The sequence below is a fragment of the Heteronotia binoei genome, chromosome 2 (assembly GCF_032191835.1).
Source record: "Heteronotia binoei isolate CCM8104 ecotype False Entrance Well chromosome 2, APGP_CSIRO_Hbin_v1, whole genome shotgun sequence".
NCBI lineage: Eukaryota > Metazoa > Chordata > Lepidosauria > Squamata > Gekkonidae > Heteronotia > Heteronotia binoei.
This window is the reverse complement of record NC_083224.1, coordinates 9660387-9679832: the sequence shown is the minus strand read 5'-3', so window position 1 is coordinate 9679832 and position 19446 is coordinate 9660387. Positions and strand designations below refer to the sequence as shown.

At 51.7% G+C, this 19446-nt stretch overlaps 1 protein-coding gene across 1 annotated transcript in view; it reads right to left on the bottom strand.

Annotated features, from left to right (window-relative positions):
* The window catches only part of FKBP1A (FKBP prolyl isomerase 1A), a 52656-nt gene extending 42212 nt beyond the window's left edge, over positions 1–10444 (bottom strand). The window contains exons 1-2 of the mRNA XM_060233193.1: positions 10318–10444; positions 10117–10164 (exon numbers count right to left, since the gene is read on the bottom strand). Of these exons, the coding sequence (XP_060089176.1) occupies positions 10117–10164; positions 10318–10354 (85 nt within the window). The 5' untranslated portion in view covers positions 10355–10444. The remainder of the gene's footprint in view (positions 1–10116; positions 10165–10317) is intronic.
* Between the last annotated feature and the right edge of the window lie 9002 nt (positions 10445–19446).

Sequence of the window (19446 nt, the reverse complement as noted above, 5' to 3'; positions counted from 1 at the left end):
CTTGGGTTAGCCACAGCTCTGGCAGAGGTTGTCCTTGAAAGGGCAACTGCTGTATGAGCCCTCTCAGCCCCACCCACCTCACAGGGTGTCTGTTGTGGGGGGAGAAGACATAGGAGATTGTAAGCCGCTCTGAGTCTCTGATTCAGAGAGAAGGGCGGGGTATAAATCTGCAATTCTTCTTCTTCTAAGACAGGGGTGGCCAACGGTAGTTCCCCAGATGTTTTTTGCCTACAACTCCCATCAGCCCCAGCCATTGGCCATGCTGGTTGGGGCTGATGGGAGTTGTAGGCAAAAAAAAAACATCTGGAGAGCTACCGTTGGCCACCCGTGCTCTAAGAGCTTACAAGGCTCTTTTTTGTAAGCTCTTGGGAGGATTGGCTACATCAGGGAGGTGTGGCCTAATATGCAAAGGAGCTCCTGCTAGAATTCCACCCCTGGGGAAAGCTATACGTTGGCCACGGATTGCTAGCACTTTCTATCACCGCCTAGGACAGCTTCCGCCCCCCCCACCACCACCACCACGCCACCCCCAAGACAGACACAGTTATCTCTGAAGCAGGAAGAGGTGCCCAAAAAACCTTGAGGTGGGGGACAGGTAAAATCATGACTATTGTTGTAAGCTGCCTCGGCGGGGAGGGCGGGGCATAAATTTAAGAAACCCTTCACTCAAAACGATCCACAGTACCTGCCACCTTCGTTGGCACACGCCGCAATGCCCACTCCCTCCGACAACTGGGTTAAGAACGCTCGCTGCTCCTCCTAACGCATTCTCTTCCCGCACCCAACTCAGAGCTCTTAAGGGGCAGCCTTGGCAACGGCCTTCCGCGCCAGCTGCAAGGGAAGACCGGCGTTCGCACAGGCCGCCGTCCTGTGCCAGAATCCCAAGCCTTTCGGAAGCCTGCCAAAGCCGGAGCGTGAGCGTTTCCGAAAGGGATCTTACAAACGCTTAGACCACAGGTGGCCCGACGGTAGCTCTCCAGATGTGTTTTTTTTGCCTACAACTCCCACCAGCCCCAGCCGGCATGGCCAGCCGGCAAAAAAAAATCTGGAGAGCTACCGTTGGCCACCCCCGGCTTAGACCACGGGTGGCCAAAGTGGCTTAATGTAAGAGCCACGTGAAATAAATGTCAGATGTTTGAGAGCCGCAAGGTAGGAAGGCAGGCAGGCATAAGGTTGCCAGTCTCCAGGTGGGGCCTGGAGATCTCCCACTTCTAGAACTCCTCTCCAGCTGGCAGAGATCAGTATTATGATTATGACTACAGCTGCTTTGAAGGGAAGATTCAAGGGCATTGGACCAAGCTGAGGCCCCTCCAAAAACCCCGCTCTCTCTTGAATCCACTCCCAAAGTCTCCAGGTATTTTCCAACACAGACCTGGCAACCGTAGAAAGGCAGGGAAATAGATGGGAGGAGGGAGGGAAAGGTGGAAAGAAAGCAACTTTGATGTGTTATCCACGCGAGAAGGGATTTTAAAGAGGGAAAATGCCTTCTAGAGAGCCAGTCTGGTGTAGTGGTTAAGTGTACGGACTCTTATCCAGTGGACTTTGATTCCCCACTCCTCCACTTGCACCTGCTAGCATGGCCCTGGGTCAGCCATAGCTCTGGCAGAGGTTGTCCTTGAAAGGGCAGCTTCTGTCAGAGCTCTCTCATCCCCACCCACCTCACAGGGTGTCTGTTGTGGGGGAGGAAGGGAAAGGAGATTGTGAGCCGCTCTGAGACTCTTCGGAGTGGAGGGTGGGATATAAATCCAATATCTTCATCTACCTCACAGGGTGTCTGTTGTGGGGGAGGAAGGGAGAGGAGATTGTGAGCCGCCCTGAGACTCTTCGGAGTGGAGGGCGGGATATAAATCCAATATCTTCATCTACCTCGCAGGGTGTCTGTTGTGGGGGGGGGGAAGGGAAAGGAGATTGTGAGCCACTCTGAGACGCTTCGGAGTGGAGGGCGGGATATAAATCCAATATCATCTTCTTCTTCTTCTCCAAGCTGGCCAATAGGGCAGTGGGGGCTTCAAGAGCCACACAATGTATGCGAAAGAGCCACAATTCGGCCACCCCTGGCTTAGACTTCAATGCATATGTAGAGTTAAGAGGCAAAGGCAAATTGGGAAGGCTTAAACCAAAAATGAAGAAAACTGCCTTCCAAAAAAACCCCAGAGCCCTCGCCTCCTCTTCCAAGAAGCCTCGTCTAAAACTGGGAAGATTTTATTGGACGGCCTGGCTGTCACTTCAAGGCGGAAGAGAGCAGATCCACCTACCAAAGAAGGTAACACAGAGTTCACTTAGTGCAGTGCAGTCACTGTCTAAGCTACGAGGGAGTCCTGGAAAGAGAGAAAGCAGGACAGGCCCGGGGCCTTCTGTTTCACAAGCGCCAGAGTGCCAAAGGCTGCAAAAACAAAAGCCATTTCCCAGGAGTCACCCCCCCCACACACCAGAACAACAGCGGACTAACTTCCAACATTGCTACTGAGGATTGTTCCCAAAAAGGTCTGGTTATTTTCCATCTCACACAACAAGGAAGCCGCAAACTCGAGAACAGAAAATACTCGGAGACTTGGCGGCTGGAAGGTGGAATGCAAGGAGGGCAGGGTACAATTCCACACATCCACCCTCCAAAGCATCCACCATCTTCAAGGGAACTGATCTCTGCAGCCTGGAGTGCCACTGCGATTCCAGGAGATCTCCAGGAATCACTGTGATTCCAGGAGATCTCCACTGTGATTCCAAGAGATCTCCAGAGCCAGTTTGGTGTAGTGGTTAAGCGTGCGGACTCTTATCTGGGAGAACCGGGTTTAATTCCCCACTCCTCCACTTGCACCTGCTGGCATGGCCTTGGGTCAGCCATAACTCTCTTATCTGGGAGAACCATTTTTGATTCCCTCACTCCTCCACTTGCACCTGCTGGAATGGCCTTGGGTCAGCCATAGCTCTGGCAGAGGTTGTCTTTGAAAGGGCAGCTGCTGGGAGAGCCCTCTCCAGCCCCACCCACCTCACAGGGTGTCTGTTGTGGGGGAAGAAGGGAAATGAGATTGTGAGCCACTCTGAGAATCTGTCCTTGAAAGGGCTGTTTCTGGGAGAGCTCTCTCAGCCCCACCCACCTCACAGGGTGTCTGTTGTGGGGGAGGAAGATATAGGAGATTGTAGGTTGCTCTGGGACTCTGAGATTCAGAGTGGAGGGTGGAATGTAAATTAGTTTGGTGTAGTGGTTAAATGCACAAACTCCTATCTGGGAGAACCGGGTTTGATTCCCCACTCCTCCACTTGCACCTGCTGGAATGGCCTTTGGGTCAGCCATAGCTCTGGCAGAGGTTGTCCTTGAAAAGGCAGCTGCTGTGAAAGCCCTCTCAGCTCCCACCCACCTCACAGGGTGTCTGTTGCGGGGGAGGAAGGGAAAGGAGATTGTGAGCCGCTCTGAGACTCTTCGGAGTGGAGGGCGGGATATAAATCCAATATCTTCATCTACCTCACAGGGTGTCTGTTGAGGGGGAGGAAGGGAAAGGAGATTGTGAGCCGCTCTGAGACTCTTCGGAGTGGAGGGCGGGATATAAATCCAATATCTTCATCTACCTCACAGGGTGTCTGTTGTGGGGGAGGAAGGGAAAGGAGATTGTGAGCCGCTCTGAGACTCTTTGGAGTGGAGGGCGGGATATAAATCCAATATCTTCATCTACCTCACAGGGTGTCTGTTGTGGGGGAGGAAGGGAAAGGAGATTGTGAGCCGCTCTGAGACTCTTCGGAGTGGAGGGTGGGATATAAATCCAGTGTCTTCATCTACCTCACAGGGTGTCTGTTGTGGGGGAGGAAGGGAAAGGAGATTGTGAGCCGCTCTGAGACTCTTTGGAGTGGAGGGTGGGATATAAATCCAATATCTTCATCTACCTCACGGGGTGTCTGTTGTGGGGGAGGAAGGGAAAGGAGATTGTGAGCCGCTCTGAGACTCTTCGGAGTGGAGGGCGGGGTATAAATCCAATATCTTCATCTACCTCACAGGGTGTCTGTTGTGGGGGGAAGGTAAAGGAGATTGTGAGCCGCTCTGAGACTCTTCGGAGTGGAGGGCGGAGTATAAATCCAATATCTTCATCTACCTTACAGGGTGTCTGTTGTGGGGGAGGAAGGGAAAGGAGATTGTGAGCCGCTCTGAGACTCTCCGGAGTGGAGGGCGGGGTATAAATCCAATATCTTCATCTACCTCACAGGGTAACTGTTGTGGGGGAGGAAGGGAAAGGAGATTGTGAGCCGCTCTGAGACTCTTCGGAGTGGAGGGCGGGATATAAATCCAATATCTTCATCTACCTCACAGGGTGTCTGTTGTGGGGGAGGAAGGGAAAGGAGATTGTGAGTCTGAGACTCTTCGGAGTGGAAGGTAGGATATAAATCCAATCTCTTTTTCATCTTCACCTGCAGGGTGACGTCCGTACTTGCAACTCTGCCTGCACGGACGGTCTTAACGCAACGTTCAGATGCCCAAGAACACTGTGGACTGACGCTCTGCCAAAAGAGGTCGCGTTCCGTGCCCAAATCAACTCACACACACAGAAGGTAACAGGCAGATTAGCCCTTCGGAGCCGCGCACTTGTACGATTAAGCACGGCGCTCTGGCACAGTTATTCCGAGACCCGCATTTGCCTTGCGTTGCCAAGATTAGATCCCTATATGGCACCAAGCGAACAGCCTGGCGTGTAGTCAGCGATGCGCTATTGTAATAAGTGGTGACACCTATGAACGGAGGCGGGCTGCGCTGAAATGCAGCACATGAAAGCGAGAGGAATAAACCCCGCAGAAGCAGCTATATCAGGATGCAAAACACCTCTTCGTTCCACGCACCATTCCATCTCCTAGGGCTACCGTCTCCTAGCGCTTTGCTTTCAGGGCTCAGTCACAATGGTAACATCCCAGTGTATGTATCACATTGAGAGTCACAGAATCCTAGAGTTGGAAGGGACCTCCAAAAGTCATCTAGCCCAACCCCCTGCACGATGCAGGAAACTCACAATCACCTCCCCCTAAATTCACAGGATCCTCATCGCTGTCAGGTGGCCATCCAGCCTCTGTTGAAGAACCTCCAAGGAAGGAGAGCCCACCACCTCCCGAGGAGGAAGCCTGTTCCACTGAGGAACCGCTCTAACGGTCAGGTTCTTCCTAACGTGAAGAGCCAGTCTGGTGTAGTGGTTAAGTGTGCGAACTCTTATCTGGGAGAATCGGGTTTGATTCCCCACTCCTCCACTTGCACCTGCTGGCATGGCCTTGGGTCAGCCACAGCTCTGGCAGAGGTTGTCCTTGAAATGGCAGCTGCTGTGAGAGCCCTCTCCAGCCCCACCCACCTCACAGGGTGTCTGTTGTGGGGGAGGAAGGGAAAGGACATTGTGAGCCGCTCTGAGACTCTTCGGAGTGGAGGGCGGGATATAAATCCAATATCGTCGTCTTCTTCTTCTAATGTTGAGCCAGAAACTCTTTTGATTTAATTTCAACCCACTAGTTCTGATCCTACCTTCCGGGGCCACAAAAAACAAATTCCACACCATCCTCTATACAACAGCCCTTCGAGTACTTGAAGATGGTGATTCTATCACCTCTCAGCTGCCTCCAGGCTAAACATGCCCAGCTCTTTCAACCTTTCATAGAATCATAGAGCTGGAAGGGACCTCCAGGGTCATCTAGTCCAACCCCCTGCGCAATGCAGGAAACTCACAAACACTCCTACCTAAATTCACAGGATCTTCACTGCTGTCAGATGGCCATCTAGCCTCTGTTGAAAAACCTCCAAGGAAGGAGAGCCCACCACCTCCCGAGGAAGCCTGTTCCACTGAGGAAGCGCTCTAACAGTCAGGAAGTTCTTCCTAATGTTGAGCCGGAAACTCTTTTGATTTAATTTCAACCCATTTGGTTCTCGTCCTGCCTTCTGGGGCCACAGAAAACAATTCCACACCCTCCTCTATAGGACAGCCCTTCAAGGACTTGAAGATGGTGATCATATCACCTCTCAGCCGCCTCCTCTCCGAGCTAAACTGGAGTCTAGCGACACCAAACACCAAAGCATTGAGAACCAATTGTTCAGGGTGGTGAGAACCAGAGAGGATTGTGAGGAACTCCAAAGGGATCTGTTGAGGCTGGGTGAATGGGCGTCAACGTGGCAGATGCGGTTCAATGTGGCCAAGTGCAAAATAATGCACATTGGGGCTAAGAATCCCAGCTACAAATACAAGTTGATGGGGTGTGAACTGGCAGAGACTGACCAAGAGAGAGATCTTGGGATCATGATAGATAACTCACTGAAAGTGTCAAGACAGTGTGCGTTTGCAATAAAAAAGGCCAACGCTATGCTGGGAATTATTAGGAAGGGAATTGAAAACAAATCAGCCAGTATCATAATGCCCCTGTATAAATCGATGGTGCGGTCTCATTTGGAGTACTGTGTGCAGTTCTGGTCGCCGCACCTCAAAAAGGATATTATAGCATTAGAGAAGGTGCAGAGAAGGGCAACTAGAATGATTAAAGGGCTGGAGCACTTTCCCTATGAAGAAAGGTTGAAACGCTTGGGACTCTTTAGCTTGGAGAAACGTCGACTGCGGGGTGACATGATAGAGGTTTACAAGATAATGCATGGAATGGAGAAAGTAGAGAAAGAAGTACTTTTCTCCCTTTCTCACAATACAAGAACTCGTGGGCATTCGATGAAATTGCTGAGCAGACAGGTTAAAACGGATAAAAGGAAGTACTTCTTCACCCAAAGGGTGATTAACATGTGGAATTCACTGCCACAGGAGGTGGTGGCGGCCACAAGTATAGCCACCTTCAAGAGGGGTTTAGATAAAAATATGGAGCACAGGTCCATCAGTGGCTATTAGCCACAGTGTATGTGTGTATATAACATTTTTTGCCACTGTGTGACACAGAGTGTTGGACTTGATGGGCCGTTGGCCTGATCCAACATGGCTTCTCTTATGTTCTTAACCACTCCTGTGAAACACAAACATACACCAAAGGTGTGTGGGGTCGGGGGTCGGGGGGGGGGGGGAGAGTAAGGCTGAGTAAAAAGCTTTCAAATCCCCCAAAGTCCGCCTCCCTTGCTCAACCATTTTAAGTGCTCTTCCATTCCATGTTGACATACAAGAAACCTCTTGCAGTTCAGCACGTGCTAATTTTAAACCCATGCCTCACCTGGAAGGAATTACCTGCATATCCCCACCACTCCCAAGAAGCAAGTGAATCAACTCTAAGGGATAGTATGAGTATTGAAAAACCCCCATACCCCTCAACTGGGCTGGAATGCCGAACCACAGCCCAAAGCAACCCTGAATTAGGCAGAAAGGGGGCAGAGAAAGGTTTTCAATAAACAGAGGGGCCCAAAGAACCTGAGCGGGCCCGGAAATGAGAAAACGTCAACCCCCTTGTTTTTTCTTTTGCTCTCCGATAGAATCCTAAAAGGTAAGGAAGGAACAGGGGAGAAAGAGAGCCTTAAAGATACAAATCCCGGCGCAAGACAGCCACGCTAAAAACCATTAAGGCCAGGGCTGCTTTCTCCAAGCAAATGCCTTATCTGGAGAATTCTTGCCTCACCCACGCCAGTTGGCACAAGAACCTTTCCCTGCCCCCAGCAGCCTCAGGGCAGAAAACACTGTGCAAGGTTTGAAGGCACCAGCAATCCAGAAAACGAAGCATCCTTGACTTCGGGGGGAGCGGGCCCACCACAGGCAAGTCCCCGTCTTCTCTCTCCGCACCCCCACAAGCCAGGACAGACACAGTAAAGATAAAGGAGCATCTCCCGGCTGCAGAAACCAACAAGTGCAGCCGTGTCAGGTGCGCAGAGGGGGGCTCCACCGGGCAGATCCTCCCACAAAGAGAATCCCTTACCTAGGGCAGGTATACTCTTACCTGTCCATCCTATGCTAGCAGCGGAAGGCCCCCACAGTTTTCACAAAGAAAAGTGCACCCCATCAGCTGACACCTTCCACTCCACATTGTAAGCTAGGGTTGCCAAGTCCGACTCAAAAAATATCTGGTGGAGCCAGGAGACGTTGGGGGGTGGAGCCAGGAGACTTTGGGGGGGGGGGTGGAGCCAAGAGCAAGGGTGTGGCAAGCACGACTGAACTCCAAAAGGAGTCCTGGCCAACACATTTAAAGGGGCCGCGCTCCTTTTAAATGCCTTCCTTTCCATAAGAAATAATGGAGCAAAGGGACACCTAATTTCAGGGCTGACAGAATTGGACCCCCCGCCCCGGTCCAATCTTTTTGAAACTTGAGGAGTGTTTTGAGGAGAGGCACCGGATGCTATGCTGAAATTTTGGCGCCTCTACCTCAAAAACCAGCCCGCCCAGATACCCACAGATCAATTCTCCATGATACCCTATGGGGAATCAGTCTCCATAGGGAATAATGGAGTGCCCTGCAGACGTTTCACTTCCTTTCCTTCCCCCACCCTCTGATGACCCTGAAGAGGGGGGAGGGCCTCCAAACCAGGAGGTTCCCCGCCCCCACCTGGGAACTAAAACCCAAAGAGAAACCTCGACAAAATAACGAACACAATCGTTAATTCATTTACACTTATCTAAGCATGAAAGCACTGATTATTATAATCCAATTCAACAATTAATACATCCAGGGAAGTCCATGTAAATCCTTTCCAAAACGCATCTAAGCACACACTTCATTAGAACAAATTCCTTAAAGTGCTTAGGGCTGCAAAGTGCATGTAGGTCAAACGCGCCTGTGCAGACATTTCCCTCCCACCTCCCGCTTTCTGATGACCCTGAAAGCGTCACTGAACTCCAAAGGGAATGCTGGCCATCACATTTAAAGGGACCGCATGCCTTATAAATGTATTGATTTATTTTATTTATATCCCGCCTTCCCCGCTGAGGCAGGCTCAGGGCGGCTCACAACATAAAATCCCACAAACATACAAGGCGCTGCTTTGGAAATAATGACGAATAGGGGCCCCTTCCTTGGGGACTGATAGAATCCGACCCCCTGGTCCGATCCTTTTGAAACTTGGAGGGCATTTCGGAGAGAGGTACTGGATGCTATGCTGAAAAATTGGTGCCCCTACCTCCAAAAGCAGCCCCTCTGGAGCCCCAGACACTCAGATCAATTCTCCACTATACCCTATGGCAGGAGTGGGCAACGGTAGCTCTCCAGATGTTTTTGTCTACAACTCCCATCAGCCCCAGACAGCATGGCGAATGGCTGGGGCTGATGGGAGTTGGAGGCAAAAAAAACATCTGGAGAGCTATCGCTGGCCACCCCTTCCCCTATGGAAATCAATCTTCATAGGGAATAACAGAGTGCCCAGCAGACATTTCCCTCCCACCTCCCGCTTTCTGATGACCCTGAAAGCATCACTGAACTCCAAGGGGAATTCTGGCCATCACATTTAAAGGGACCGCATGCCTTTTAAATGCCTTCCCTCCTTTGGAAATAATGAAGGATAGGGGCACCTTCTTTGGGGACTGATAGAATCAGACCCCCTGGTCCGATCCTTTTGAAACTTTGAGGGCATTTTGGGGAGAGCTACTGGATGCTATGCTGAAAAACTGGTGCCCCTACCTCAAAAAGCAGCCCCTTTGGAGCCCCAGACACCCACAGATCAATTCTTCACTATACCCTATGGGAATTGGTCTCCATAGGGAATAATGGAGTGCCCAGCAGACATTTCCCTCCCTCTGCCCGCTTTCTGATGACCCTGAAAACATCACTGATCTCCAAGGAGAATTCCGGCCATCACATTTAAAGGGACCGCATGCCTTTTAAATGCCTTCCCTCCTTTGGAAATAATGAATGATAGGGGCACCTTTTGGGGGGACTGATAGAATCAGACCCCCTGGTCCGATCCTTTTGAAACTTTGAGGGCATTTTGGGGAGAGCTACTGGATGCTATGCTGAAAAACTGGTGCCCCTACCTCAAAAAGCAGCCCCTCTGGAACCCCAGACACCCACAGCTCAATTCTCCACTCTACCCTATGGGAATCGGGTCTCCATAAGGAATAACGGAGTGCCCAGCAGACCTTTCCCTCCCCCTTCTCTTTCTGATGACCCTGAAGTGGGAGGGGGGCCCTCTAAACCGGGGGATCCCCTGCCCCCACCTGGGGATTGGCAACCCTAGGAAGCCCAGCCCAGACTCACCCGTGTAGTGCACCACGCAGGTCTGCCCGCGCTTGGGGAAGGTCCTCCCTGGGGGGGGGGGGGGGAGAAAGAGAGAGAAAGGGCATTAAAAGGGGCGGGGGCAAAAAGGGGCGGGGCAAAAAAGGGGGAGGGGCAAAAGGGGGCTCGACCCCCCCCAATGGCAGTGAGGTGGGGGGAAGAGGGGCTTTGAGCAGGGCTCACCGTCCCCGGGGGTGATGGTCTCCACACGCACGCCCATGTCGGTCGGTCGGTGAGCAGCAGCAGCAGCGGCAGCGACGCCCGGAACGGAGAAAGGCCGGACCGCGCCTGCGCACAAGGCGCCTCCCGACGGCCCGCCCCCTCGGCCCCGCCCCCCGCGGCCTCGCCTGACTGGCCGCCCGCCCCTTCGCGGCCCCGCCTCTCCCGGCATGCCCCGCGCGCGGCTGCGGCTGAAGGAGAGGCGCGGCGCCATCTTGGCTGCGCCTGAGGGGAGGGGGGGGTTGCCAGGTCCGACTGGAGAAATAGCTGGGGGCTTTGGGGGGTGGAGCCGGGAGATTTTGGGGGGGTGGGGTCAGGAGCAAGGGTGGGACGAGGAGGATTGAACTCCAAAGGGAGTTCTGGCTGGTCACATTGAAAGGGACCGCGCTCTTTTGAAATGCCTTCCCTCCATTGGGAATAGTGGAGGCTAGGGGCACTTTCTTTGGGGGCCCATAGAATTGGACCCCCTGGTCCAATCCTTTAGAAACTTGGAGGGTGTTTGGAGGAGAGGGACTGGATGCTATGCTGAAAATGTGGTGCCTCTACCTCGGAAAACAGCACCCCCCTGAGCCCCAGATACCCACAGATCAATTCTCCATTATACCCCTATGGGGATCAGTGTCCATAGGGAATAATGAAGGGCCCAGCTAGGATTGCCAAGACCAATTCAAGAAATATCTGGGGGTGGAGCCAGGAGACTTTGGGGGTGGAGCCAGGAGCAAGGGTGTGACAAGCTTCATTGAACTCCAAAGGGAGTTCCGGCCGTCACATTGAAAGGGACAGCGCACCTTTTTAAATGCCTTCCTTCCATAGGAAATAATGAAGGATAGGGGCACCTTCTTTGGGGGCTCATAGAATTAGACCCCTAACCCCTCGTCCAATCCTTTTGAAACTTGTTGGGTGTTTGGAGGAGAGGCACCGGATGCTATGCTGAAAATCTGGTGCTTCTACATAAAAAATACCGCCCCCTGCCCCCGAGCCCAAGACGATTGCAGATCAAATTCTCCCTTATACCCTATGGGAATCAGTCTCCATAGGGAATAATGGAATGCCCAGCAGACATTCCCCCCCCCCCCCGCTTTCTGATGTCTCTGAAGTGGGGGGAGGGCCTCCAAACAGGGGGATCCCCTGCCCCCACCTGGGGATTAGCAGTCCTAGGGGTGCTTTCACTCTGAGGAAGGGGGCGAGGATGAAACCCACTCTGTGGGGCTCGTTCACGTCCCTTCAGTGATCCTGATTCCGGGCAGGAGTCACTTAAGCGGGGGAGGAGAGCCAGCTCCTTGTACGTAGCAAGATAGCTTGTCTGGGAAATAAGTGCCTTTGCCTGAGGCACTAGCTTTCTGCTTGCGGGGAGTTTGTGGGGGAAAGCAAGGAAAGTTCGTGCATATAGCGCAGACGTTGACAGCTGCAGTGAGAGGGGGGAAAGTGCTGTTGAATTACCATGTAGGATCCTTTCGTTTTTATCACTTAAATTAGTATTTTCATTTGAAATGTGGTGTTGGAGGAGATTTATGCATGCCATGGCGTGCATAAAAGGCAAGTCAGTGGGTTCTAGTTCAAATCAAGGCTGAACTCTCTAGAAACTAAAGCGATGTTAAGAGTCCCGTGGCGCAGAGTGGTAAAGCTGCAGTACTTTAGTCTGAGCTCACTGCTCACAACCTGAGTTTGATCCCGGCGGAAGCTGGGTTCAGGTAGCCGGCTCAAGGTTGACTCAACCTTCCATCCTTCCGAGGTCGGTAAAATGAGTCCCCAGCTAGCTTGGGGGAAAGTGTAGATGACTGGGGAAGGCAAGGGCAAACCACCCTGTGAAAAAGTCTGCTGTGAAAACGTTGTGATGTGACGTCACCCCAGAGTCAGAAACGACTGGTGCTTGCACAGGGGACTACCTTTACCTTTTTGAAGTGATGTTATTGTTCATTGGTCACATGAGAAGACAAACCTTTAAGTCTTGAGTCCAGGGCCACCTTGAAGACCAACAAAGTTTAATTCAACGTTTGAAGTTCCGCATGCGAGTACGTTTCTTCAGATACAGTGGAATGGAAGAAAACCATTCAGACTTATGGACAGAGGTGGAACAGCAAATTAGCATATAACATGTTGGGGATATTTTAAGGTATGCAAACACAAAAAAGTGTCTTCATGTAACATACTAATTTGCTCTTCAGCCTTTGTCTATATCAGAGAGCCATACGTAGCGCTTTCGCACAAATTGGTGCGTTCACACTAAATAATGCATTCTACATCCAGTTTTTTGCTATTCTTGCACAGTGAAAATCCGGAGCATTATTTAGTATAGTGTGAATGCACCAATTGTGTGGCTCTTGCAGCCCGCATCGGTCATCTTGGAGAAAGCATTTGTCTCTTTTAATCGCTTTGCCAAGCCAGCCAGCGACTTGGAGAATGCATTTAAAGCTGCTTTCTTTCCATCTCTGCTTCCCCCACCTATTTTCCTTCCTTCCTGCCCTCAGACATCTGACGTTCATAAGAACATAAGAGAAGCCATGTTGAATCAGGCCAATGGCCCATCCAGCCCAACACTCTGTGTCACATAAGAACATAAGAGAAGCCCTGTTGGATCAGGCCAGTGGCCCCTCCAGTCCAACACTCTGTGTCACATAAGAACATAAGAGAAGCCATGTTGAATCAGGCCAATGGCCCATCCAGCCCAACACTCTGTGTCACATAAGAACATAAGAGAAGCCCTGTTGGATCAGGCCAATGGCCCCTCCAGTCCAACACTCTGTCACACAGTGGCCAAAAAAAACCCACAAGTGCCATCAAGAGGTCCACCAGTGGGGCTAGAAACCCTTCCACTGTGCCTCGCCCCCACCCGCACAAGAATACAGAGCATCACTGCCCCAGACAGTTCCAACAATATGCTGTGGCTAATAGCCACTGATGGACCTCTGCTCCATATGCTTATCCAATCCCCTCTTGAAGCTGTCTATGCTTGTAGCCACCACCACCTCCTGTAGCAGTGAATTCCACACGTTAATCACCCTTTGGGTGAAGAAGGACTTCCTTCGATCCGTTCTAACCCGACTGCTCAGCAATTTCATTGAATGCCCACGTATTGTGAGAAAGGGAGAAAAAGACTTCTTTCTCTACCTTCTCTATCCCATGCATAATCTTGCAAACCTCTATCATGACACCCCGCAGTCGACGCTTCTCCAGGCTAAAGAGCCCCAAGCGTTTTAACCTTCCTTCATAGGGAAAGTGTTCCAACCCTTGAATCATTCTAATTCCCCTTTTCTGCACTTTTTCCAATGTTCATGTCTTGTGAGTCTCAAAATCTGACTTTTATTCTGTGTGGCTCTTACATTAAGCATGTTTGGCTACCCCTGGTCTATAAGTCTGAAGGGTTTTTCCTTCATTATACCTGAAGAAGTGTCTGCACGTGGAAGCACGTGGAAACCCAGAATAAAACTTCGTTGGTCTTAAAGGAGCCACTGGACTCCTGTTTCAGACGAACACGGCTGCCACTTGGATCTATGAGAAGGCAAGAGACGCTGGAAAAGACATATGCCTATATAGCAGGGGTGGCCAACGGTAGCTGGAGAGCCAGTTTGGTGTAGTGGTTAAGTGTGCGGACTCTTATCTGGGAGAACCGGGTTTGATTCCCCACTCCTCCACTTGCACCTGCTGGAATGGCTTTGGGTCAGCCATAGCTCTGGCAGAGGTTGTCCTTGAAAGGGCAGCTGCTGTGAGAGCCCTCTCCAGCCCCACCCACCTCACAGGTGTCTGTTGTGGGGGAGGAAGGTAAAGGAGATTGTGAGCCGCTCTGAGACTCTTCGGAGTGGAGGGCGGGATATAAATCCAATATCTTCTTCTTCTAGCTCTCCAGATGTTTTTTGCGTACAACTCCCATAAGCCCCAGCCAGCATGGCCAATGGCTGGGACTGATGGGAGTTGTAGCCAAAAAACATCTGGAGAGCTACTGTTGGCCACCCCTGCATTTGTTAACATTTCTTTGTATTTGAGGAAGTCTTGTGTGTGCACAGAATAGCTTAACGCCTTGGATAAACTTTCATTGGTCTTAAAAGGTGTCACTGGACATAGAATTTAGAAAAAAGACAATTAGGCTAGGAAAAGACCCACGGATGGATTCCCTCAAGGCATCAATGCCGGCTTCAAGAGCCTCTAGTCGGGGTTGGACTAGATGACCCTGGAGGTCCCTTCCAACTCGTATAATTCTGTGATTCTAAGGAAGCCTCAGGAGCCCTCAGTTTGCAAGACCTAAGCAAGGCTCGTAACCAGGCCTCGGATTCAGCAGAAGCTCACAGGAGCACAGCTCCTAGACTTAGGGTTCTCCCTCTTCCTTCCCACCTACTTTGTCCATTGAATAGGAGGTGCGGCTACATAACAAATCGCTGGATGAGGAGAGCCGGCAGCCAGCCAGCCACCAGGGGCTTTGCCACGCCCCCAGCAGCCCTCATTAACCCTTGGAGAAGCCCACGCCACCCTTTCTCCACTTCTTATGGGATTTTGGGTGGCGGGTGGCTTGCTGGCCTTTTGACTGTGGGAGGGCAGCCCAGGAAAGCCCCAGGCAAGAGAGACCTGCTTGGGCTGGTCGGACCTCTAGCCAGCCCGAGCAGGCCTCGCTCGCCCGGGGCTCTCCTTTCTTGCATAAGGTTGCTTTTGGCGGGGGTGGGTGGCATACGCTAATGCGTGACGCTAATGAGCTCCGCCACCCATTTTTCTACCAAATGACCCCCGCTCGTAACGATAGGATGTTATGGAGGTCAATTCATTCAGAGGGGTGCTGTAAATTTGGACTACACGCAGTTACGACTGAACAAAGTTTGAAAACAGCGGCACCTTTGAGACCAACAAAACTCTGGATGTAAGCTTTCAAGGGCACGCACAGCTCAGCATTTGAAGAAGTGTGCGAGAACAAGACCCAGAATTGCCCAGAATTAAACTTGTTATGTCTTAAAGGTCCCACTGAATTCCAGCTTTGTTCCGTTGCGTCAAACCAGCATGGCTGCCCACCCGAAGTTATTATTTAAGAGAGCTGGTTCATAATCTGCAAAAAAACACAAAAAAGTTCATAGTAGGGGCTGTGAGCCGTTAACAGTGAAGTTAGGGGAGGGCAGTAGCTCAGTGGTAGAGCATCTGTTTGGTAAGCAGAAGGTCCCAGGTTCAATCCCCGGCATCTCCAACTAAAAAGGGTCCAGGCAAATAGGTGTGAAAAAGCTCAGCTTGAGACCCTGGAGAGCAGGGGAGGGACAGTGGCTCAGTGGAAAAGCTTCTGCTTGGTAAGCAGAAGGTCCCAGGTTCAATCTCCAGCATCTCCAACTAAAAAGGGTCCAGACAAATAGGTGTGAAAAACCTCAGCTTGAGACCCTGGAGAGCAGGGGAGGGACGGTGGCTCAGTGGTAGAGCATCTGCTTGGTAAGCAGATGGTCCCAGGTTCAATCCCAGGCATCTCCAACTAAAAAGGGTCCAGGCAAGTTGGTGTGAAAAACCGCAGCTTGAGACCCTGGAGAGCAGGGGAGGGATGGTGGCTCAGTGGTAGAGCATCTGCTTGGTAAGCAGAAGGTCCCAGGTTCAATCCCCGGCATCTCCAACTAAAAAGGGTCCAGACAAATAGGTGTGAAAAACCTCAGCTGGAGTCCCTGGAGAGCAGGGGAGGGAGGGTGGCTCAGTGGTAGAGCCTCTGCTTGGTAAGCAGAAGGCCCCAGGTTCAATCCCCGGCATCTCCAACTAAAAAGGGTCCAGGCAAGTAGACGTGAAAAACCTCAGTTTGAGACCCTGGAGAGCAGAGGAGGGATGGTGGCTCAGTGGTAGAGCCTCTGCTTGGTAAGCAGATGGTCCCAGGTTCAATCCCAGGCATCTCCAACTAAAAAGGGGCCAGACAAATAGGTGTGAAAAACCTCAGCTTGAGACCCTGGAGAGCTGCTGCCAGTCTGAGTAGACAATACTGACTTTGATGGACCCAGGGTCTGATTCAGTAGAAGGCGGCTTCATATGTTCACATATATGTTCAGATGATAGGCGACATCTGGATTTGTGCTATGGCTAGCCAGGTTGAAGAAGAAGATATTGGATTTATATCCCGCCCTATTCTCTGAATCTCAGAGTGGCTCACAATCTCCTTTTACCTCCCTCCCCTCAACAGACACCCTGTGAGGTGGGTGGGGCTGAGAGAGCTCTCCCAGAAGCTGCCCTTTCAAGGACAACTCCTACGAGAGCGACGGCTGACCCAAGGCCATTCCAGCAGCTGCAAGGGGAGGAGTGGGGAATCAAACCCGGTTCTCCCAGGTAAGAGAGCTCTGGCTGACCAAAGGCCATTCCAGCAGCTGCAAGTGGAGGAGTGGGGAATCCAACCCGGTTCTCCCAGATAAGAGCCTGCACACTTAACCACCACACCAAACTAATAGAAATAAAGAGCACTGTTGTATCATCCCGAAACCATCGCCCCCACCCCCTGGTCCATGGAAAAATTGTCTTCCACAAAACCGATCCCTGGTGCCAAAAAGGTTGGGGGCCGCTGTCTTACACTCTCAGAACACCCCGTCTCTGGATGTGGACTCCTTCAGCATAGACAGACCCACTGCCAAAAGCAATTGCAGGACAACGGGAGGCCGTCGGAGTGGGAGTCGTTCAGGAATCTGACAGTTCAACGTGAGTGGCTCACGGCACGCCATCAGCTGTCGTTTTGATACGGGCTGTATTCATGCAAAGGTCCTCAATATCCTACAGCAGGGGTGGAGAACCTCCGCCCCGAGGGCCGTATGCGGCCCTCAAGATCACTTGGTGTGGCCCTCGGGGATTGCTGGGCCGAACCGAGCCATGTGGCAGCCTCCCTGGGGCCTGGCTGGACAGCGAGGATCGTGGGGCCCAGCCGCACTGTGCAGCAGCCTCCCCAGGGCCAGGCAGGGATCACAGGGCCCGGATGTACTGTGCAGCAGCCTCCCTAGGGCCTGGCTGGCCGGCCAGAATTGCTGCAGGGCCTGGGAAAGTTACTGTCCCAGTTCAGGTAAGTTTCCCCCTCATTTCTTTATTTCCCTTTCTTTCCATTTCTCCCCCCCCCCCATTTCTTTATTCCCATCTTTCTGTATTGATTATCCCAGAGGGTGTGGCCTAATATGCTAATAAGTGTGTGGCCTAATATGTTATTATTAGGGGATGTGGTCTAATATGCTACTGAGTTCCTGGTGGGCCTTTTCTACAAAAAAGCCCTGGTCCTATGCATTTGCCTAGGGCGGCGAGATGGGTGTGTGTGTGTGCCAGATTAGGCTCTCCCCACACGACTTCAAATAGAAAAACAATTATTTGCATTAATTTTGCCGGCCTGAATCATCCTCCCTCGGCGGAGCACTGTTTTTTAAGTGGATAATTTTGTACGGCCCCCGAATGATGTTATAAATATCCATATGGCCCTTGGCAGAAAAAATGGTTCCCCACCCCTCTCCTGCAGGCACTGCCCTGTGCTGAGGACTCAACAGAAGCCTCGCTTTCGGTGCCAACCCCCGGTGATGTTGAATTGGTGTTAACAGGTTTTGGGGGTAGAAAAAGCCCAGCGGGAATTCATTTGCCTATTAAGCCACACACCCTGATGCCAAGCCAGCTGGAAATGCGTTCCTGCTTTTTTTTTTTTAAAGGTGGAGAGAAGCAGGGCCTTTTCCGTGGCAGCACCCTGGTTTTGAGACTGCCTGAAATGTTGAAGCTCTGTTTCACGGAACGCCTTGTCATTTGTACGGCCAGTCCGAAGCCCTGCTGATCAAAAAGTCCCGTCTGAGCCCATCATCTTTTGCAAGAGCTTGGTGGGCACTGGGGGCACCCGGGAAAGGAAAGGCACCACACCGGGAACTTTTGCTGTATAAACAGGTGGCCAAACCGCGGCTCAGGACCCACATGTGGCTTTCACACATATTGTGTGGCTCTTGAAGCCCCCAAAGCCCCATCAGCCAGCTTGGAGAAGACACTTGTCTCTTTAAATCATTTGTCCAAACCAGGGCTTTTTCTGTAGTAGGAACTCCTTTGCATATTAGGCCACACACCCCTGATGTAGCCAATCCTCCAAGAGCTTACAGGGCTCTTAGCACAGGGCCTACTGTAAGCTCCAGGAGGACTGGCTACATCAGGGGTTGTGTGGCCTAATATGCAAAGGAGTCCCTGCTACAAAAAAAGCCCTGGGACTCCAAACCAAGCCAGCTGGTGGCTCCAAGAATGCATTTAAAGTTAAAAGTTGCTTTCTTTCTACCTCTCCCTCCCTTCCCATCTGTTTGCCTGCCTTCCTTCCTGTTTTGTGGCTCTCGGACATCTGACATTCACGTCTTGTGAATGTCTTAACGTTTATTCTTAACGTTTATTCTTTGTGACTCTTACATTCAGCAAGTTTTGCTACCCCTGCTGTATAATATACTCCGCTCCGGCTCCTTCAGGCAGCTGAGGAAACCAGCTGCGGCGTTTCCAGCCAGTGCAGTCTCGTGAGAGATCCAAAGAAGACGTCAGTCCACGCCGGAGGGTTTTCATCTAGCCAGAAGCTTTCGAGAGCCACCTCCAGCCTCCCCCCCTGCTACAGCTCAACTCAAGAACAGCATCGATGCCCTCCGCTGCAGAGTGCAGAGCACCACACAGCGAGGGGGAAGAGGGAAACTTTTACACCGAGGTTTCCAGGGGCGCAGAAGAAAGAGGCGCTTTCCGTCAGCTGAAAGATTAGCCGCTCCAGAGCTGCCGGCACCAGAACAGTGTACATTTCCAGCCGAGCCGCCAAGCACAAAGCGCCGCGTGAGACGCATCGTGCTTCCAAGCCCACGCGGCGTAACGTCAAAAGTACCTGAATGCAAATCACACCCCTTGTTAAAGCTTTTGACAGGGTGGGAGAAGAAACTTTAAATTCCCTGGCACCAGAAGGCCGCTGTCTTTCAAGGAAGGCGGGGTGGCGGGCGGGGAGGAAAGAACCCAGAATGTAACAGGAATCAGCGGGGCGGCGTACAAGCTGTACACAACCCACTCCTAGGATACGTCTCCATGTCAGTGGGAGAACGCAAGCTTCGAAAGCTGCAGAACGGAAAGCTGCAGGGCTGTATTCGGCCTGTTCCAGGTTTTTGGAAGCCGTGGGCAAGCAGTTCCCCGGGGCCCCTT